General features: G+C 43.7%; 3 protein-coding genes across 4 annotated transcripts in view; 2 read left to right on the forward strand and 1 right to left on the reverse strand.

Annotated features, from left to right (window-relative positions):
• Positions 1-1,529: 1,529 nt before the first annotated feature.
• LOC310854187 (general transcription factor 3C polypeptide 5-like) lies at positions 1,530-3,433 on the reverse strand. The gene is made up of 2 exons (XM_083758726.1): positions 3,249-3,433; positions 1,530-3,081 (listed from the first exon to the last, which is right to left on the reverse strand). The coding sequence occupies exons 1-2, from the start codon at positions 3,315-3,317 to the stop codon at positions 1,609-1,611; spliced, it is 1,542 nt and encodes a 513-aa protein (XP_083614852.1). The 5' UTR covers positions 3,318-3,433; the 3' UTR covers positions 1,530-1,608.
• Positions 3,434-3,626: 193 nt separating this feature from the next.
• dnajc27 (DnaJ (Hsp40) homolog, subfamily C, member 27) lies at positions 3,627-12,977 on the forward strand. 2 transcript variants are annotated; one of them, XM_083758651.1, is made up of 8 exons: positions 3,627-4,159; positions 4,785-4,867; positions 6,242-6,311; positions 6,643-6,807; positions 8,129-8,251; positions 8,940-9,100; positions 10,259-10,415; positions 10,915-12,977. In XM_083758651.1, the coding sequence occupies exons 1-7, from the start codon at positions 4,061-4,063 to the stop codon at positions 10,389-10,391; spliced, it is 834 nt and encodes a 277-aa protein (XP_083614777.1). In that variant the 5' UTR covers positions 3,627-4,060; the 3' UTR covers positions 10,392-10,415; positions 10,915-12,977. The 2 variants fall into 2 exon arrangements, with proteins under 2 accessions (XP_083614777.1, XP_083614776.1); XM_083758650.1 differs by having other exon boundaries at positions 10,259-12,977.
• A 3,159-nt stretch (positions 12,978-16,136) lies between these two features.
• xdh (xanthine dehydrogenase) overlaps positions 16,137-22,500 on the forward strand; it is a 38,723-nt gene continuing 32,359 nt past the window's right edge. Inside the window, exons 1-4 of the mRNA XM_083758642.1 lie at positions 16,137-16,183; positions 19,359-19,416; positions 21,591-21,687; positions 22,283-22,391. Coding sequence (XP_083614768.1) covers positions 16,145-16,183; positions 19,359-19,416; positions 21,591-21,687; positions 22,283-22,391 — 303 coding nt within the window. The 5' untranslated portion in view covers positions 16,137-16,144. The remainder of the gene's footprint in view (positions 16,184-19,358; positions 19,417-21,590; positions 21,688-22,282; positions 22,392-22,500) is intronic.

Genomic DNA, 22,500 nt, shown 5'->3' on the forward strand with positions numbered 1-22,500 from the left:
GCATTCAGTTGTTAAAGATGTCTTTTTTAACCCTAGAACACTAAACCCGCATAATTTTCACCCAGACCTTTATGTTTATGTTGAAATATTAAGGAAGAGTACCTCAAATTGCCATGTATTGCTGTACTTTCATATATTTTGATGAGAATTCAGGTAAAAATTTTACCTGGGTTTAGTGATGGTGTGACAAAAGTTGGTTTAGTGTTCTACAGTTATGAGGACAGTGTTTTTGTGTGAATTATTCTGTAGTCATTAGTTTTTAATCCTGAGACATGTTGCTATAAATAGTTTATTTTTCTTTACTACGATGCATTTTGCTTTATATATCAGTTTGTTGTATTGTTACCTGAAGATTACAACAGACTCTGGCATCTGAAATGTTTGCATTAATCTGAAATGATTCCATTAAAAACATATACTTAAAAATCCTGTTTGTTTTTATGGTTGTGTTTGTGTTGATAATCTAACATTTTTATTTAAAAGAAAAAAGTTGACTTCAAATGATAATTCAAGTCAAGTCAAGAGTTTCAGCTTCCATTAATTAACCAACAATAATTGCATTCATAAATCAACACCGCCCCCTGTGGGTTAAGTTGAAGAAAGCAAGCATGTATACACTGCCAGGTTGCTTATAATGATAAGAATAAGAAGAATAAGAATTATTGTTGAAAAAAACAAGGTGTAGTGTGCAGTGGAAGTATACACTTTTTATGCCTTAATGATCAACTTGATGTTTAAATTTATGTCAGCTCAGAGAGTCTCAAAACGGTATAATTATGATGCTGTGTCACCCCAGCTTCAGTATGGTATCGGTCTGATTTTTGGAAGTAGGACTGTTTATGGTAAAACTTCGGTTAGGGACGTTTCTTCTGTATGTAGTGTATTATGTTTTATGTTTTCATTGGACCCTGAGTCTGAACAAATAAAGTTGATTGATTGAATACATTAATTATTCGTGTGTATAGTGAATCTAACAGGAACAAAGTTAATGTTTAGTTGTTAATAGGTGTTGTTGCATGAATGCCTCGCCTAGAGTAGTAACCTGTGGGGCTGGGTAAATGTACTGTTTTTTTTATTTATTTATTTGTATTCTCGTATATGTGATGTACTGTCTTACCTTGTGGGCCACGAGCCTGTAATAAAGTTTATATAATATATTATGTTTAAGTGCAGCTTGCATGCATTGGCTTTATTTGGGTCATTCCTAGCCTCGGTACCCAGGTTTTCATTTAGGTCCTAATAGTATTCGGTGCCATTTGTGTCCCCAGCAGGTCATAATACAGCATATTGTGTGTAAAATAAGCAAAAACACTAATACCAAAAAGCATATCTTGTACTATTAAAGATTTTCTACCATAGAAAAAAATATAGTTGTACCTCAGTGAAATAAACATAATATAATCCCTCAGATTTGAGTAGAGGTATGCTAAAATGCCATGTCCCCCAGCTAGCTAGCGCCCCTCAAAAATAAAACATTCAGCTTAGAAAAAACATTTTCCTTTTTATTGGCGTACATTGTCCAGTAAAAACATCACAACGTGCAGAAATAAACATTTTCTTTTTGCAATAATGATTGTCCTGTTAATTTCTCCATCTCATTTCCATCATTTACATGTAATCCAACATCTCGGCCTCCATCTCATTCTCACTTCCTTCAGAAGGCTGGAAGTCACCTTCTTCATCCTCCTCATCCTCTTCCTCCTCCTCCTCGACGTTGTACGACTGACGAGGTAGTGGCAGGGGGACTGGCGACGCAGAGGTCATGACCTTCTTGATCATGGTGCTCAGGATGTCTCTGAGCTGGTCAGTGGTGTGAGGAAGACACCACCCGTCCTTCTCGTCACAGTCCGTCTCCTGTCCGTCGTTTTGGATGACGAGGTCTTGGATGCTTTGCACGTGCAGGTCACACAGCTGGTAAAACATCTGTCTGTGAGGAGGCAGCATTCCTTCTTTGAAGATGTACATGGAGTCCTTCGGCTGGTTCTTGTTTCCTGCCGCAGGTTGCCTGCTGGTGCTGGGACCGTCCTGACACGGAATGGAACTGACACTGGCCGGCTGGGGAACTGCCTTGTTGAAGGTGGTAGGCAGAGTGTAGATTAGTGTGCTTCTCTTGGTTTTCACTGGCATGTCACTTACTGAGAATCCGTGTTTGGGACTGTAGCGGATTCTGAAGTCCAGCAGTTGGTATCTTTTGGAATCGGGACCCTTTCTGGGGTCGTACCCCAGCCTGATCCACAGACTCCTCCAGGGACCGGTCACCATATAGTAAGCACACACCGGCAGCAGCAGTTTCAGTTTCTCAGGGTGGACGTCCAAGTTGGCCTTCACGGCATTCCTGGACCAGACGGGGCGGTCCTCAAACATCTTAAAGAGCTTGGCCTCCGTCTCTCTGTCGTAGTCCGTCGAACATACACGCTCCCAGTTGTCGCGTGCCGCCTCCACGCACACCTCCGGCGTGGCGTCGACGAACGACACGAAGATGGCGTTGTGGGGGCGGCGTGCCCGGTTCTGACCGATGAAGTTCTCCCTCGTGATCGGCACCTGGTTGTGGTGGATGTCAGGGCGGTAGTGGTAATCCACAGGGTTGTCCAGACGAGAGAAGATGGGCGGAGGGAGGAACAGCGCCACCGGCTGTTCAAAGAACTCCTGGTTCTCGGATTTCTTCAGGACGATCTTGTCGTAGAGAGACAAGACTTCCCCGTCTTCCGAGCGACGCACCGCCAGACTCTGGAAGTCCGCCATGCCTTGGAACTTGTAGGTGGTCCCGATGACGCCCAGGACGTCCACGCGGAGGCGCGTGTCGGCGGGGTCCGTCCGGCGCGTGCGTCGGGTCACGCGCAGCAGCAGGTTACTGGAGGGGACGCGGTTCCCGCACACCGAGTGGCAGAACGGGTCCTGCGGACGGTAGCGCATCTCCAGCCTCCTGCTCGGGTCGCCGTACGTCTTCGTCAAGCCTTGTTCACCTCCGATGCTGTCCAGCATTCTGTCCACGTTGGACACGACGGCGGGATACTGCACGCACACCAGCCTGGTGCCCACGATGTCCACAGTGCACGAGCTGCCTGGACAGGAGGGTGGACCCTGTTGTAAACAAGCATAATGCTTTATCAGTGGGTCGCGACTCGTCCACAGTTACGTTTTTTGTATTGAGTTGTACTTGAAATGTAGGCTACTGTAACTCTGCAAACTGTTAATAAATACATCAATCATCAATACATCAATCAATCAAAACAAAACAAAACACACACCTCTTCACTGTCTGACAGGCTCATCTCCTTCAGTGTGAACTTCGACTTGGAATCCCTGCAGTGAGCCATTGTTGTTTGTTGTTATGATCCTCCTAATACTCTAGTTGTTAATTAAACTATCTGTAGTTTAATTATGTGTTATGATCCTCCACGAACTATTAATTGAAGTAATTAATTAAACACATGTAAGAAAACGGAACACACATCCATCCATCCAACCAACCAAACCATGCTCTGTTTAGGATCGGTAAATAAACCACCGTCACGTGACCGTTCTGATGGCAGGCAGGGCGCGCTTGTGCTAGGTGTCGCGTGCTTGTGACGTCACGGACGCATCGTTGGGGGGCGGGGCAGTAAGTTGAATGAGTGAGCAGCAGCTAGGCTAGGCGTCGTTAGCGTCATGCAGCAGCATCTGTTGCTGTCTCTCTTATTGCGTTCTCCTCACATTACAGCGTTATAAACCACGTGACGTCATCTAGCGAACACCACTACGTGGACGTGATACAACGCCGTGACCACGTCATACCATACAGACAGTATAATAATGACGTAATGAGCCGCGGTGCGTTTGGACTGAAAGCAGAGGAGTTCAAGACAGCTAGCATCCCGTTAGCCTGACAAGCTAACAACAACAACAAACAGCTGTCTGTCTGCCTGCCTGCCTGTCTGTCTGACTGACTTCGGCCTCTGTGTCTGTCTGCCTGCCATTCTGCCTGTCTGCCTGCTCAGGCTGCTTGTCTGTGTGTGTGTGCCTGCTTGTCTGCCTGCCTTTCTGCCTGTCTGTCTCGTTGAAAACAATCAATCAATCAAAGATGGATGGTAGTAACCATGGTAATCTGCAGAAGAGACGCGACAACAAGAAATCACTTCGTGTTAAAGTTATCAGCCTGGGAAATGCAGAGGTTGGCAAGGTAAGACTTCTACTTCTACTTATACAATATACGACTTATACCATATACCAGTGGTTTTCAACCAGTGGTCCTTGAGGGGGTTCCAGGTTCCCTATAGCCCCAACATGTTCCCTCGCTCAGTCCCTATAGGCTCATTCTGGGACTGAGGGAACATATTGGGGCCAGGTGGTCCCCAGATAAACTTAAATGATGGAGAGTTGGTAACCAAATGGACCCTTATATAGATCTGGACCCTTACGTAGATCTTTAACTCTCTTCTAGTTAAATTATTGATAAACCTGTGCATTACTTAATTTACAAGAAGTCTACACAATAAGTTCTTTGTGTAGAATTGTTATTTTGCTTGTTATCTCTCCTAATGGTACCAACATCAATAAAGCGTGGACTTCTTATCCAAAGACAACTAAATATTTGTTATTTTTTTGTCTGAGAGGCTGAAGCCTGAATGTCATCAAATGGTGGTCCGTGGCTCAAATACTGAATAAATAATGGTCCTTGACATGAAAAGGGTTGAAAACCCACAAGTAATAGTATATTGCAGTGGGTTTTCTTGTCAAGGACCATTATTATTATTATATTAGTAGTAGTAGTAATACTAATAATAATAATAATGTATATGTTACAGAGTTGCATCATTAAGAGATATTGTGAGAAGAGATTTGTTCCTAAATATCTTGCAACGATCGGCATCGACTATGGAGTCACAAAGTAAGTACTTCATTCACCTAACATCATGAATATTACTTAATTAGTATTAAATGTCACGTTCATGAATATTAAGTATAAACAGCACATGTCATGTTCATACAAAACACCGCATTTTAGTCGAGCGTCTATGTGAACACAGTTGGCTCGTGTTCGGGGCACGGACGCCGGGTGGGGGGTGGGGGGGTGATATTGGTCATTGCATGTACCCCTACGGGCTGGGAGCAGAGACGAGGAGTGTTGAGCGGGAGGAGTAGGATGAAGATACAACAGTGACCGCCCAGGCGGTGGCGTAACCGTCTGGGCACCCGACTGGTAATCCAGTCGCAGTGTGCCGCGGGTTCGACTCCCGAGCCCGACACGGCCTTTGCTGCATGTCATCCCCCCATCTCTCTCCCGTTTCCTGTCAGCCTACTGTCTGTCCCTTCAAAAAACCAATAAACCAATAAAAAAAAACAGTGATATTTTTATATATACTGTAGGCCTATATTGTTTTACTCAAATCTTTGCTTCTGGCAGTCCCTGGAACAAAGTATTTTGAGATGGGGGTGTACATATCATATTGAGGGTCTTTGACATTAAAAAGTTTGATACACCACTGTCTGCTGATATACAGTAGAAACATACATTTTCAGAGCATTTAGAAGACATTTGTAGAATCTCTCTCTCTAGGCCTCCATCGTCGCTTCCAGTCATCCCAGTTCTCCATACATGTGGTCAGTTCGTTGGTACTATACGTCTTTCTTGAGTACATCCACGTATGTTAACCCATTCTGACCTGAGATCAGATTCTAAAAATGTCTTCGAAATCCTGACAGTTTTCTGAAAAAGCTATGTTTCTATGTCAGTCGTTCTTCGATTTTTCAAAAATAGCAGACCTACAAGCTCGTGGATCTGCTATTTTTCAATAGCTAAATTATAACAATGCCAACACCAAAATGGGTTAATGTGGGACGTCCTCTTGATCGATGTGTTGGTTCCCACAGCACCAATAATTTGCTGGCTGACAGATCTTGATGTCTTTGGCAGCGACTGTCCTGCTAGTCTCATTCTTCTGGCTGCTATTTTCTGGCTCACCCGGCTTAGTATTCCCTCATTACAGGATCTTGTTGATAACTTGTACACTCTGCCTAACTTAAAAAATGTGTCAAATGTTGCACCCTAAAACCCACCAAGGCTTGTTACTGAACTTTTCGTTCTGTGTGTGTGTGTGTGTGTGTGTGTGTGTGTGTGTGTGTGTGTGTGTGTGTGTGTGTGTGTGTGTGTGTGTGTGTGTGTGTGTGTGTGTGTGTGTGTGTGTGTGTGTGTGTGTGTGTGTGTGTGTGTGTGTGTGTGTGTGCGTGCGTGCGTGCGTGCGTGTGTGTGTGCGTGTGACAGAGTACAGGTCAGGGACAGAGAGATTAAAGTGAACATCTTTGACATGGCCGGTCATCCTTTCTTCTATGAGGTGAGTTCACCAGCAGAGGGCGCTGTCCAACCACAGATCAATTGTGTTCATTCAATCTTTGTTACAGAAAATATCATATTTTATCATCTTATTATCTCACCAAAAAAAAATCGGCACCATGCTTAAGTCAACAAATATGTTGGGTGACTTTATACAAAATTATACAGAACATACTTTGTACAGGAGATGTAGTCTGCACACTGTTTAGCAGCTCCCAAGGTATTTTTATTTACAACATTTCGACCCCAAATGGGTCTTCGTCAGGGAAGTCATAAAGAGGCATTACATAAGGTTCATAATGAATGAATGTTTATTATTATTTATATTCCAGGTTCGTAACGAGTTCTACAAGGACTCTCAGGGCGTGGTCCTGGTGTATGATGTAGGCGTCAGGGAGAGCTTTGATTCGCTGGACAGCTGGCTGGGGGAGATGAAACAGGAAATGGGATCCTCAGCCAACATGGAGAACATCGTGTTTGTCGTCTGTGCCAACAAGGTACGTCGTTAATGGATTGATTGATTGATTAAATCAATTAACAAGGCATGTATTCATTAACTAATGAGTTAAATGAATGAACAGGTTCAGATAAACGGCTTCAGAGAGCTGACATATGTTAGTTGCGAACGCAGTGAGCCACTTAGTATGACAGCAAGGGCTGAATGTCTGTGTGTCACGCTGTTACACCACCCGCCGCCACCAGAGGGCGCAGCTAGACAGCAAGGGCTGACGCAGCTAGACAGCAAGGGCTGAATGTCTGTGTGTCCCGCTGTTACACCACCCGCCGCTGCTTAACAACGACACTGTCTGTAACTTGCTCGCTGTTACACCACCCGCCGCTGCTTAACAACGACACTGTCTGTAACTTGCTGTACTAGGCTCAACATAAAAATAATACTGTCACAACGACACTGTCTGTAACTAGGCTATGTGTACTAGTGTGTGCATATGGGCTAACGTTAGCTAAGCAGTCACAGTCCTGTTTACTGCTGCTCAACAACGACACACCAGAGGGCGCAGCTAGACAGCAAGGGCTGAATGTCTGTGTGTCCCGCTGTTACACCACCCGCCGCTGCTTAACAACGACACTGTCTGTCACACTTCTCACTAATTCGTAATTTATTCTAATTGTTATTGCAATTTACGATCTGCGTTCGCTTCCCGCGTTCTCGCGTCTTACTTGTTAGTTTGGTCGCCAGCGGTTTGTTAGCTGCTGATGTGCAAGGGTTCATTATTGAAAAATAAACTGTAAGGGTCCATTTGGTTCCATCTGTACACTCTCAGAGTTACAGACCTATAAGGGTCTATTTTGGTTCCATTTGTACACTCTCAGAGTTACAGACCTATAAGGGTCTATTTGGTTCCATTTGTACACTCAGAGTTACAGACCTATAAGGGTCTATTTTGGTTCCATTTGTACACTCTCAGAGTTACAGACCTATAAGGGTCTATTTTGGTTCCATTTGTACACTCTCAGAGTTACAGACCTATAAGGGTCTATTTGGTTCCATTTGTACACTCTCAGACCCCTTTTCCACCCAACGAACTGTGGTTCTAGAACTGGTTCAGTTCTAGAGCCTCTGAACCGTGGTACTTTCACAGAACCGGCTGCCATTTGTTGGTTCCATTTTTCCGAACCAACTTTTTAGGGTTCTGAACCAATACATTTTCAGTGGAAAGTAACACTCTGAACTGGTTCAATATTAGGCGGGAAAATAAGTACCCCCTGGTGGAAAGGGGGCCTCAGAGTCACAGACCTGTCTAAATAACATCCTGTGTGTGTGCGTGTGTGTGTGTGTGTGTGTGTGTGTGTGTGCAGGTTGACCTCACTAAACGTCGGGTTGTTGATGAGGGGGAGGGGCGTTTGTGGGCGGAGTCACGAGGCTTCCACTACTTTGAAACATCAGCTCAGAGCGGAGAGGGAATCAACGACATGTTCCAGGTACACACACACTCACACACACACACACACACACACACACACACACACACACACACACACACACACACACACACGCATATGAGCTTGTCTCGGGCCAGCCACAGTTTGTCACATTATGTCTCAAGGGCAGTCCATACTATCTCCGACCATCGAACTTTTCGTCGGAAAGCTCCGGTACAACTACAACATGACGTCACTCGCAACTTCTGAAACGCATTCCTCCGAATTTTTGTTCTGAAAGCTGCACTCCCATATGATGTGACTCTCCGAACTCTACTTCGGAGAAAAAAAGTCAGAGTATGGACTGCCCTTCAGGCTTCGCACTGGTCTCTGGCCGAACCCTCGTCGGGTCGTGCGCTAATATTTAGGCGCAATTAATGCTCTATAGTCCCTCGACCGCACGATGGATCAACTGAACGTACATAAAGTGCTCTCATGTGTAATCAACATTAAAGGACAACATTTCTTTTTTTTTTACAACCAACGTTGTTTGTTTTATCATGAGGACATATCCATGAGTTTGAGAATGTAACCTAAAATATTTGTGTCCCTGTATGCTTTCCCTATGTGTGGACATAAATAAATTGTTAAACTGTGTGTGTGTGTGTGTGTGTGTGTGTGTGTGTGTGTGTGTGTGTGTGTGTGTGTGTGTGTGTGTGTGTGTGTGTGTGCGTGCGTGCGTGCGCAGTCGTTCTTTTCGTCCATCACAGACATGTGTGAGAACGGGGGGAAGCGGGTGGTCTCCGAGGTGACAGTGGGCTTCACCAGGGAGCAGGCTGACACCATACGACGCATACGCAACAGCAAGGACTCCTGGGACATGCTGGGAGTCAAACCTGGAGCCACCAGGTGCACACTCGCACACACACACACGCACATGCGGCACGCACACACACCATATGACACATATGTAACAGCATGTCGTTGGGAGGAATACAACGGCAGCGGTGGCCGAACGGTTTGCGGAGCGGTCTTGATATCGGAAGGTTGCTAGTTCGTATCCCCGGACCGGCACGTTAAAATTACCACCGCTGAAGTGCCCTTGAGCAAGGCATTGAACCCCTACCATGAAATGTTCTATGAGCAGGGCCTGGCTGTAAACAAGTTCTTGAGCTTAGTCCAGTTATCCTGGGTAAACATGGTACCTTTCCTTTCCTTACCTAACTCCATTTTTGAGGTTTTAGATTTTTTTTAACCAATGGAAAGTAGTGAAACAAACACAGCCTCTTAACCCTTGGACTGCCACCCCTAATAGCAGCTCTAGACCAGGGGTTCCCAGCCTTTATATTGTCACGGACCGGCTGACAGTTCATAAAATGGTCACGGGCCGGCGTGGGCGGGTGGGCGGGGAGGCGCGCGTCATCGTACCAAAACCTAACGTTCTCATGGAAGACAGTTGACTGGCCCTTAAACAGGCTACCCACTGCTATAGGCCTATTATTGTTATATATCATTGACCTAAATGGCGTTATATCATTATCAACAATGATAGTATGATTGTTTTTTAAAGGGTTAGGCTTATGTCTTTTTCATAAATTGCTGGATAATGTCATCTTTTCGTTTTGACATGAAATAATAATCCTATACCGTTGCCGTGTATAGCGTTTGGTTTCATTAGCGCGATCGTGACAAAATAGCCTACAGCTGCTGCTGCCCGCAGAGCATACATGAACGGTAAAGATACCAAGGATTGGAGTCAGTGCAACATGGAAGTAACACTGACTCCAAGCCGTTTATAAATCACAGTCAGTGAACGGACGAGTCAACTTTTCACCGCCGTTTGGTGTGTCGTCGGCCCCCGTCGTCCATCCCTGTCGTCCATCAGAAGCATTTTCAAAGGGACGAGTAGAGTAGGAGGAAGCCTAACAGCAGAGAAATAATATATACTGATCATCATCATCATAACCACATTTGTTAGTTGTACAATCTCCCAAGATGATGAGTCAGCAAGTGGCTACAGTGAAACATGAGTCATTAACTTTGGTTCCTCCCTGTGTGTGTTTACAGGGAGGAAGTGAACAAGGCGTACAGGAAGTTGGCAGTGCTGTTGCATCCTGATAAGTGTGTTGCACCAGGAAGTGAGGATGCCTTCAAAGCCGTGGTCAACGCCCGAACCTCTCTGTTAAAGAACATTAAATAATCATCAAATAATCATCAAATAGGGGTAGGTACTCTCACAAAAAAACATGCAGTAATCCTGGTCTCTATACTGCCTCCCCCTGGCCAGCCGGGGCGCCTGATGGAGGGGAAAGGACCTGGTTGGAATAATGTGTTCCTTCCACACGCTACGTCCTACCAGGGAAACTCCCGTCCTGTCAGGTGATAAGAAGCGGCCTGCTCACTCCTCATGCATTGAAGGAAGCATGAGCTCATGCAGTTCGGGGCTCTCCCCAGGTTGGCAGAGGGAGAGTAGCGCACAGGATTACAGCTTAGGCAATTGGCACGGGTGAAAAATCGTGGGATAAAACATTTAAAGAAGAAATAGAAATCATTAAATAATCATTAAATAATCATGAAATGACACTAAACCTCACTGTTAAACTACATTCAGTAATCAGTGTATTTATTAATTGTGTTTATTAGTCATTTTAACGTAATTATTGGTTTTTATATCTGTATACCAGCATGTGATTGGCTGTCAGCTGTATTTGTATGCACAGCAGTGATTGGACAGATTTTGATGTGCTCTCCGCGGAATCCCCTCCCTCTCCCACGACAGCCCTCCCCTCCTCACTTCCTGCGGACCATAATGCCTTGCAGTCTGTGTGCATGTGAGACACACACACACACACACACACACACACACACGTGTATTCAAGTGGTTGTAAGTGATATTTTCTTGTAGACCTGAGGCTGATTTTAAAGACTAAATCTCAGTTTTCAGAAAATGTTAATTTGTTTAATTTAAGAAGTAAAAAAAGCCAGTGATCACCCCCCCCCCCCCTGTGCCAATGTTAGATGGGGATGTTTTTTATTTTAACCAAAAGAAATGTCACTTACTGCTCCTTTCATCTGATTGGATAGAAGCACGTCACGTTGCCAATTGAAAAACAATGTTTACTGAAATACGTTGTCGACCCAACCAATCACAATCTTGTTTACTCAAACGTGTTGCCATCCCGACCAATCATAACCTTGTTTACTGAAGCATGTTGCCAATGGTTACGGTGTAATGGTTTTGGTCCAGAATAGTTTTTAGAAGAGCGCCACCTTCCGTTGTCAGCTGGTAAAACACACAGCGAATGTTTTGATAAGATGTAAAAACTGTGTTATAACTCAGCTTGGAAGGTTCTCAAACTGTGGGCCGTGACCCCATCAGGGGGGGTCCCCAGATGATCTTTGGGGGGTCCCCAGATCATGATTAGCTTTAATGTGCAACATTGTTTTCTCACTCAACTCAACTTTACTCAACCGTAGACAAACCAACATACAAGTGTACAGTATACAGGTTATCTGCACATATATAAAGTGGCAATTTAAGGAATTTTAATACCTCGAAAATAAATACAAAATAAGACCATAACTGTTTCAATAGGAATCAACAAACTATACTATAAAGATGGTCAAACATTTTTGCCAAATTCAATTTCTTTTTAATCTACAAGCTTGTAGATAGGCTATAGTAGACTACCGAAGTCCTGATGTCACTCACTCATTACCTGGATCATGGTAGTCATTTCTATATGAATGGTGGTCCAAAATAAATAAACCGTCTCAGTGATATTGTAGGGGAGGTGGCTCTGTCTGTATCTTTAGTATCTGTAGTCAGTCACTCATATTTGATAGTCTGATTCTAGCGGAAATGTAACTAATTTGGCGGCATCAACATTAGCGATTTCTAGCCGTCAGTTGATGTTTTATATCCATGAGTCAAACCGCCGGGATCTTTGTTTATTTATTATGGAACACAGTTCTTATTTGACACATTACTAGAAAAAAAAGTATGTAGGACATTCAGAATGGGACCCAGGTAGGATGGGTAAATTACGTCAGACTTCGGTGCTCTATTTTCACAATCTTTATCTGTGGAACCGACAAATCAAATATGATGATGTTGGGGGGTCCACAGTTAAATGATTATTTTTTAACTGACGGGGGGCTGAATAGTTTGAGAACCACACGTGTATTTAACTACCTAATACCTATATGAGTATAATTATGAGGGGGAGGGTACTTTAACTGTTTATGAATCTATTTTTATAATGTTGTTATTGTATGTGTTCATATCCATCTATATATATACACTGTAATTTGGCATGAACGTGTGTGTGTGTGTGTGTGTGTGTGCTCGTGTGTGTTACAGTTTAGTTTTAGATCTACAAGCTCACTACATGTCACAGTGCAACATACAGTGAGCTTTTAAATCTGATGTTTTGGGATTTACGCATAGAAACGCCTCCCAGAGAATGTCGAAATGGCTGTCCTCACAGTGTGTGTGTGTGTGAGTGAGAGATCAAGCTAAATGCATGACTGATCGTTATTTTAAGGTCAAAGGTCAAACTCATCATAACCAATCACGGCATGGAGGCTTGACCGTCACACAAACACACATGCACGCAAGCTTGCACGCATGCACACACACACACACACACACACACACACACATACACACACACACACGTACATGTGTGCATGGATGGAAAGGTTTTGTATGTATGTGTGAGGTGCGTGCGCGCGTGTTGTGCATGTGTGTGTGTGTGTTGTAAGTTATTTTTGTGCACGTGCTTCTACACTGTTTGGAATAAAGATTCTGCACTTTCATGAACTTTGAACTCTCTGGTTAATGTGTACTTCCTGCGTGTGCGTGTGTGCGTGTGAAGATTACACACACACACTATATCATATGCATTTATATATTGCATTTATATAATTTAATGTGTATTGTGTGAATTCATGTGTATTTTTATAGGAGATATTATTTTATGTTTCGTTGTTGGTGCGTAATGTCTATGTCTGGACACTAGCTGGTGTTGCATTTGATTGAAATGCTCAAGATGTGCATATACCAGTGTCTTACGGGTGCATTTGGTTCCATTTGTACACTCAGAGTTACAGACCTGTAAGGGTCCATATGGTTCCGTTTGTACGCTCGGAGTTACAGACCTGTAAGGGTCCATATGGTTCCGTTTGTACATACTGAGTTACAGACCGGGAAGTGTCCATTTGGTTCCGTTTGTACGCTCTCAGAGCTTGCGTTTCATTTCAACAACCATTGGAATTTGGGGAGAGGAGTCTCCAGTTGCCCCAGGTTGGAGACAAGTCTAGGCCTGTCACAATTGGTATATAATCGTCTAGCGCAATGATTTTTGCTTAATCGTCATTCGTCAATCATTTCCATGTTGAGAAATGCCCATACATTTTTATTTTTTTTAAAGTAGCAGAAATGGCAGATCTACAAGCTTACACTATGGAAGCATTGTAAGCTTGGACATCAACTATTTCCGCTATTTTGTACATTTTGTGGAAAGAAAAACGTATTAAATGCGTTGTTTATTTGTAAGCAAGGCAGTGCAAGGTATTTATGTGTCATATCTGCCCTGTGCAATTTGTCATTATGAAACCTAAAAGGCAAACAGAAATACAATTTGTAACGTTCCAATGCAAAAAACACAATGGAATTGTTAATCACAATTATTTGTGTGACAATTAATCGTCAACTCAAACGCACAGGTCCTGGGCCTGGTGAGAGCAGGAGTGGACCTGGTGAGACGTAGGAGGGGACCGGACAGGAGACAACCCACAGAGCCTAGTCCTTCCATGCACCAGAAGCCTACCTCCCAGCCCTGGCAGAGTTGTTCTGGAGTAGTTCCAACGGATTGTGTGGCCCTCATGGTTTTGCCCTAGTGGGTCTGATCGAGGGTAGCTACTGGGACGTAAGTCGGGACTTGATCACCCCGGCTGGGTCGCCTGAGTGAGGGGTATGATGTTCGAGAGACCCGAAACCCTGATGACCTTGGGATACATCACTGAGGATACGTCCCAGGTGCATGCATGCAATGTTATATTGTAATCGTGACAGCCCTTTCTAGGCCTGGCCAGCAATGTGTCCAATAAGACCTCAAAGTATCCTTTTTTCACGGGAAATTCAATCGTCAATGGTAAGTTATAGTTTCACTCTTCTTTTATCTTTTTCTTTTTTTCTTTAAGGACTTTTCGCTTGCTTTTACCATTTATACCACAGCTGCATCTTCCAACCTGTAGAATAGTGACACGCCCACTTTGGTTCCCAGTTCAGGGCAAGAGAAACCAAGTATTTTTTGGTTCCAGTTCCAGTGTGTGTGTGAACTTACACTGGAACAGCTGCTCGGTTAGATGTCACATGACGATCACATGGTGTGATAAAAATCTGCACCTTTTAGTAGCTTTATTTACACTACAACGTGCGTGCATGTGTGCGTGTGTGCCTGCGTGCGTGTGGGCGTGTTGCATGGTAGTGAAATGCTACAGTACTGACTTCACTGTGAGGGTCCATGTCTCGTACTGTGAGGGGGAGGGTGCAACCGACATTAAAACTAACCTGTGGCAGGTTAAAACTAACCTGTGGCTCCCGACATGTGCTGAAGGTTTCAACTAACCTGTGGCAGGTTAAAACTAACCCGTGGCTTCCTGTGAGGTTGGGTTTAGGTTTTGGATAGGGTGTTGAACTCATGACTGTAGGACCCCTGTAATGGTCCATGTCTCAGCCCCATACAGCAGTACTGACTCCACTGTGAGGGTCCATGTCTCAGCGCCATACAGCAGTACTGACTCCACTGTGAGGGTCCATGTCTCAGCGCCATACAGCAGTACTGACTCCACTGTGAGGGTCCATGTCTCGGCCCCATACAGCAGTACTGACTCCACTGTGAGGGTCCATGTCTCGGCCCCATACAGCAGTACTGACTCCACTGTGAGGGTCCATGTCTCAGCCCCATACAGCAGTACTGACTCCACTGTGAGGGTCCATGTCTCGGCCCCATACAGCAGTACTGACTCCACTGTGAGGGTCCATGTCTCAGCGCCATACAGCAGTACTGACTCCACTGTGAGGGTCCATGTCTCGGCCCCATACAGCAGTACTGACTCCACTGTGAGGGTCCATGTCTCGGCCCCATACAGCAGTACTGACTCCACTGTGAGGGTCCATGTCTCGGCCCCATACAGCAGTACTGACTCCACTGTGAGGGTCCATGTCTCGGCCCCATACAGCAGTACTGACTCCACTGTGAGGGTCCATGTCTCGGCCCCATACAGCAGTACTGACTCCACTGTGAGGGTCCATGTCTCAGCGCCATACAGCAGTACTGACTCCACTATGAATAGGTAAAGTCAGATTTCCACTCCTCATTCCATGCAAGAGAACCATTGTTATTTGTCCAAAGTTGGTCGTCGACGTTCCCAGGCCCTCACCAACAGATGATTTATAGCAGAGAATATGGGCCTCTTTAGACGCCACACATACATACAACTATTATTATTATCATTATTGTTATTAACCACAAATACTCTTTTAATCTAAACTTTGTCTGTCTCTCTCTCTCTCTCAATTTATGTTTCTCTCTCTGTCTCTCTCAATCATCATAGTTCACAGTCAGAGATTCTCAATCATTTACAGTGGTGTACAGTGTGTGTGTGTGTGTGTGTGTGTGTGTGTCCACGCTGCACGCCTCTGGGTCACATGCATGTCTCCCCCCCCCCCCCCCCCCCCCCCTCCCGTGTCGGACCAGAGTCCAGATAGACAGATAACACTCACACAGACGGAGTCAGACTGGCAGACAGACAGATACACAGACAGACAGATACACTGACAGACAGATTCACAGACAGACAGATACACTGACAGACAGATTCACAGACAGACAGACACACTGACAGACAGTAGGAATGGACGTGAAGATGACCGGAGATGAAGAGATGACAGACCAGCTTATTTTCTTCGTTAACGGGAAAAGAGTGAGTAAAAACAACAACCTCATATTCAACTTTTATATTCTGCTTTCAGTGACTGTCAGATCTACAAGCTTGCCATGAGCTTGTAGATTCAAATGACATGGTTCAAAGTAGACGATCGGAGCCGAATCCATGGTGAGAAATAATCTATTAACTATAAACTATATGCTGAGAAATAATCTTTGAATTCCTGAAAGAATTCCTCTTAAGTTTTCCAACTTTTTCATGTCGAGGACCCCAAAACTACCCCAGAATGCCAGTGATCCCACCACAAGAAAACATTTGTGTTAAAGTTTTCATTATTATTATTTACAATTCTAAAAAAATAATATATAATGCAATACCGTTTTTTCAAATGAGCAGATCTGCTATTTTTGAATAGTATAGCCGACCTACAACACGATGAAGGGGTTAAAATGATGCTGTATATTAATGCATTATGCCGCGGGACCCCCTGGAGCCTCCTCCAGGGACCCCTTGGGGTCCCGGACCCCACTTTGAGAAGCACTTGCGGGGATAAACTGGAAGCTCTGGACAAAAGTAATGGGTGGTATGCTAAAGCACTCACCGGAAAGGTTATATTCCTGCCAATGATGTGGTCCCCGTGGAGTCAACCGATTAGAGCAGGGGTTTTAAACTGATTGTGAACGAGGGACCGCCACCCTGACTTCCAATCAACCTGGGGACCACTATTGTGTTGGGTGGGGATATGGGCTAACTTGCTATGCAGCCCATGTTTATCCCATTCTGACCTGAGATCAGATTCATACGAGGTTTCCGCCGGACACACGCTGGTCTGATTAACCCATTCTGACCTGAGATCAGATTCTAAAAATGTCAGTCGCTCTTCGATTTTTCAAAAATAGCAGACCTACAAGCTCGTATCGCGCCACTCGGTGGCGCGATATGAGCTTGTAGGTCTGCTATTTTTAAATAGCTAAAGCATAACATGATGCTGACACCAAAATGAGTGCCCGGTCAGAATGGGTTATACATCCCACTGTTTCTCAACCTTTGACTACTGGTAAAATGTCCTAATAATAATAATGACTCAACCAGACAATCCGGTGCACTTCCCCCTTCTTGAGATTCTAACTCCCTTTTTCTGTTGAATTTCTTGAACTCCACCTAATGACTACATGGATGGACTCATCATAGGTCACCAGGTCATTCAGTTCACGGTTTCTCAACTAGTGGAAAGAACATTTAAAACAAATCAACAAATCCTACATTACTCAATGCATGGTCAGGGACCACATGCAATACCTCCACGGACCACCAGTGGTCTACGGACCACCTGTTGAAAACCCATGGATTAGAGTGAATATCAACCGATAATTCCCAGTAGGTTACTTATCAAGCAAGCCGATCTTATCGACCTACTGCATGTAACCGCAAGCACGTAGCAGCGCGGTCCCAACCTTAATCGTCGTTTTTGTTTTATCAATGCCAATCGCAGCCAGCATAGCCAGTTTAGCTGACTCAATGCAGAGAAGCTGTTGTTAGTCATGGTATGGTACTGTACTCTCCCCCAACAGATTCCCAACAGGTTCATGTGAGGATGGTGTTATTGCTTGTACAGTAAATCACTGCAATCAGCAGTGATTCAAATTCAAATGTTTTACTTAAGTAAAAGTAGCAATACTGCAATGTAGAACTACTCCATTGCAAGTAAAAGTCCGGAATTCAAAATGTACTTGAGTATACTACAAAAGTATTGGCATCAAAATGTAGTCATAGTACTAAAAGTACTCAGTATGCAGAATGTCTCATTTCAAGTTTTCAAAGTAAAAAGTATAACAATCTTTTGAAAATAGCAGATCTACAATCTCACAATGCGTCACATCGCGACGCATTGTGAGCTTGTAGATCGTCTATTTTCAAATGGCCAAAATGTATATACTGTAGGGCTGAGTTGGTTAATGCATGTTTTGTTTTGCGACCATAGGTCACAGATTACTATGAAAACCAGCAAAACCTGCCAGTCAGTCCGCCAGTCAGTCTGTCCGTCACGCCACCATATATGGCCGTCATTCCGTCACGCCACGTTACACGTCCCATATTGGCCGTCTCCATACTGTATATGAAGATCACGTCACTGACCTCATCAAACCCTGAATAGCTGTAAGACTGGATCATCACCTAGATCTGCATATGGAACTGGCCCGCAACTCCTCAACAACCTCAAAAACCCTTAGATCTCTATATATGGAGCTCAGCTGTTCTGACATTCCATATGTTGATCCTTCCCTACCCGTCCTTCCTCTTCGATGTCTCCCTTTTGACTGATACCTGTCCATTCAAACTCTAGACGGGCCTGCCCCAAAGTTATTAGTTCAGCCGCACCCGGCAGCTGGCATAAACTAGAGTTCTCAACAGGCCTGAAGATTAAGGCCCGGCCCTACCTGGGCCCTCATCAAACCTTGTACAACAATAATAATAATAAAAAATTGCATTTTATAGCGCTTTTCCAAGTGCTCAAAGCGCTTTACAATGGTTCATTCTTTCATACATTTGGAGGTGAAGCGGCGAACAGTCGACGCCAGCGTCCTCACTGCCCACATTCACACACCAATGGTGGCAAGCTCACACCGTCAAGTACACTGTCAAGTACACTGCCACCGCTGCCACCCTTAGATCTCCATATGGAGATGACCTGTTCCGACATTCCATATGTTGATCTGAACTTATCAAACCCTGTACACTCAAGACAGTACAGAATTCATTCCATATGTTGATCTGACCCCCCATGCCAAAGCACCCAGCAGTCGCCCTCAAGGCGTCTTACTGGTATGAGTTATTGAATGTTTGTTTTGTCTGATAATTACGTCATACAAGATGAGCACCCCTCACTTCACACGGGTGTGATTTTTTTACATATAATACTTACATTGTTAGATTATGTTATTTACGTAATATTTACATAATACTTACATATTGTTATATTATGTTATTTACGTAATATTTACATAAAACTTACATATTGTTATATTATGTTATTTACGTAATATTTACATAATACTTACATATAGTTATATAATGTTATTTACGTAATATTTACATAATACTTACATATTGTTATATTATGTTATTTATGTAATATTTACATAATACTTACATATTGTTTAAACATGTGTATTACATAATTGTTTAAATGTTTATTTTTGAATACTTCCAGGTCGTTGAACACAGAGCTGACCCTGAGATGACCCTGTTGACCTACCTGAGGAGAAAATGTATCCTGACACACACACACACACACACACACACACACACACACACACACACTGTCGTACACACACACACACACACACACACACTGTCGCACACACACACACACACACGCACGTCCTGTAAATCCTTACACATACATAGCAAAACAAAGTTTAACTTGGATGGCCCTGAAGTATTACATAAGTAACTAGTAACGTATTGCTGTTTAACTCCATCACTAGATGAACTAGAAAATTCGCAATTTAAAAAAATTGCAGAGTGTGGTTGCCGCAGTGGCTTACATATGCCCCTCCCACTAGTATTGCCAGCCAATTACAATTTCAAGTCACGCCTTAGATCATGCGTAAGTCATTCGGAGGGGATTTAACCCCCGAAATTCATGTTTTTGCGACAAACGGTGCTTTTAGAACTTGGTTGATTGAACCACCCCGGACATGTGATTGAAATTTGGGATGGATTGGACATTCCGTTCGTGATTTATGGCATTTTTTGTGATATAGGCCCCTCCTACTAACTTCGGAAGACGATTACGGCCGAACGATACGCACTTTCAAAATTCTGCGGCTCAGTTTTAATTGGATGGGTCCAGAGATCACGTGTGCCGATTTCTGTGAGATTTGGACGAAATCTGTAGGAGGAAAAGCAAAAAGTGTGTTTTGGACAAAATTCAAAATGGCGGAAAATCTATCATGGCGGAAATGGGCGTGGCCTATATGGGGAGATGCGTCATGACCCAAGGAATCCAGGGAAAAATAATTTTGATTTTACGACCTACGGTTCAAGAGTTATAAGCCAAAAGGTAAAGTGGGCTGTTATAGCGCCACCATGAGGCCGACCGATACAATTTTAGGGTTAAATAATTTTAGGGATAATGTTGAATTATCCCTAAAAGTTTTGTAACTATAGTGATTACAGTCTCCGAGGAACAAATACTTGATTGTGAATTTTTGCCTTCTCCCCTTCATGTCAATGGGGAAATTTAATTCACTAATAAATTCATATCAATTAAACTATACAACATTTCTCTTAACAAAATACAAGCACACGATTCCCGATTTTTCCGGTCAATTTGACATATGGCTCAAGTGCGTACAGCGTACAGTGTGGGAGGTATAAAGCGTCAAAATAAAGACTACTCCAGTGAAATAATAAGTATAAAGTGTTACAATTACTAGAGTCTGGTTGCCCATTCGGGCAACCACACTAATAAATAGGGCCTTTGGTGTTACCAATGCTATTCATGAAGGCTCTGTTCCATTCTGGTGTTACCAGTGCTGCTAATTAAGGCTCTGTTCCATTATGGTCAAACAGAGTCAGGGTTGTTGCATGTTGGCTCACTGGAAACACTCTGCTACACCAGTGGATCTCAAAGTGTGGTCCAGGGACCCTCAATCCCTCATATGGTTCCTGGAAGGGGTTAGAAATGGAACCTTACAGGTCTGTAACTCTGAGAGTGTTTAATGGAACCAAATGGAACCTTACAGGGCTGTAACTGAGTGTGTTCAAATGGAACCAAATGGAACCTTACAGGGCTGTAACTGAGTGTGTTCAAATGGAACCAAATGGAACCTTACAGGGCTGTAACTGAGTGTGTTCAAATGGAACCAAATGGAACCTTACAGGGCTGTAACTGAGTGTGTTCAAATGGAACCAAATACTGACAGTAACCGACAGTACGTTTTAACAGCGGGCGAGCATCGGCCGACACATCGCCCAATCGCCCAAAAAGATGAATTATTTTTTATCTTTTCGGGCGACGTTGCCCTGCCCACTTTTCAAACATCGCTCGTCCCATAGACCAATAATGCACTTCCGGAAATTCGTCTGGCTGTCGCCTGCTGTTAAAATGTACTGTGAAATGGAATCAAACGGACCCTTACCGGTCTGTAACTCTGAGAGTGTACAAATGGAATCAAGTGGACCCTTACCGGTCTGTAACTCTTGAGAGTGTACAAATGGAATCAAACTGACCCTTACCGGTCTGTAACTCTGAGAGTGTACAAATGGAATCAAGCGGACCCTTACCGGTCTGTAACTCTGAGAGTGTACAAATGGAATCAAGCGGACCCTTACCGGTCTGTAACTCTGAGAGTGTACAAATGGAATCAAGCGGACCCTTACCAGCCACATGTTCTGTTGCATATATATGATGTTAATTCCTTAACGAGGCGGGTAGTGGGTCTGGTTGGAACTAAACTGGGATGTGCTGAAGGAGGCTGTGGAGCCTGTACCGTGATGGTGTCAAAATACACACCTCATCTACACAAGGTGCTGTATCCTTTTGCGTGTGTGTGTGTGTGTGTGTGTGTGTGTGTGTGTGTGTGTGTGTGTGTGTGTGTGTGTGTGTGTGTGTGTGTGTGTGTGTGTGTGTGTGTGTGTGTGTGTGTGCGTGCATGCGCACGCGTGTGATTACTATAATATAGTCTGTAATCTACATTTTACAAATGTTTATCTTTAATGTATTCATTATGCTAATTCATTATAGGTAATTCTTCAGTCTTTAATGTTATGTGAATCACTCATTATGTTAATGATATTCAAATGACATGTCAATGAATGAACGTTATTTTCTTAATCACTCATTATGTTAATGATATTCAAATGGCATGTTAATGACATGACGGTATGCTAATCAGTCAGTGTGTTGATAATATGTAAATCAATGATATGTTAATGACTTAATGATATGCTAATCAGTCATTATGTTGATCAGTCATTGTGTTAATGAAATGTTAATGACGTAACGTTATGCTAATCAGTCATTACCGGTATGTTAATGATATATTTATGCCATGTTTAGGACGTGAGATGATGTTAATCAGACGTTTTTCTATTGACACGCACATGACTTAACGCTATGCTAATTAGACATTATTCGGTAAATGCGTGTTTGGCTCCAGTGTGTTCAGTACACTTGAGTCATGTGACCACAGTGGAGGGGATCGGCAGCACCGCCCGAAAACTACACCCTGTGCAGGTACACACGTCACACACACACTCTCTCTCACACACACACACACACACACACACACACACACACACACACACACTTCTAAGAGCTAGACGTTAAAGGGACACTTCACCCT

The sequence above is a fragment of the Protomyctophum parallelum genome (assembly GCF_964188405.1).
Source record: "Protomyctophum parallelum genome assembly, chromosome: 23".
NCBI classification, from domain to species: Eukaryota; Metazoa; Chordata; class Actinopteri; order Myctophiformes; family Myctophidae; genus Protomyctophum; species Protomyctophum parallelum.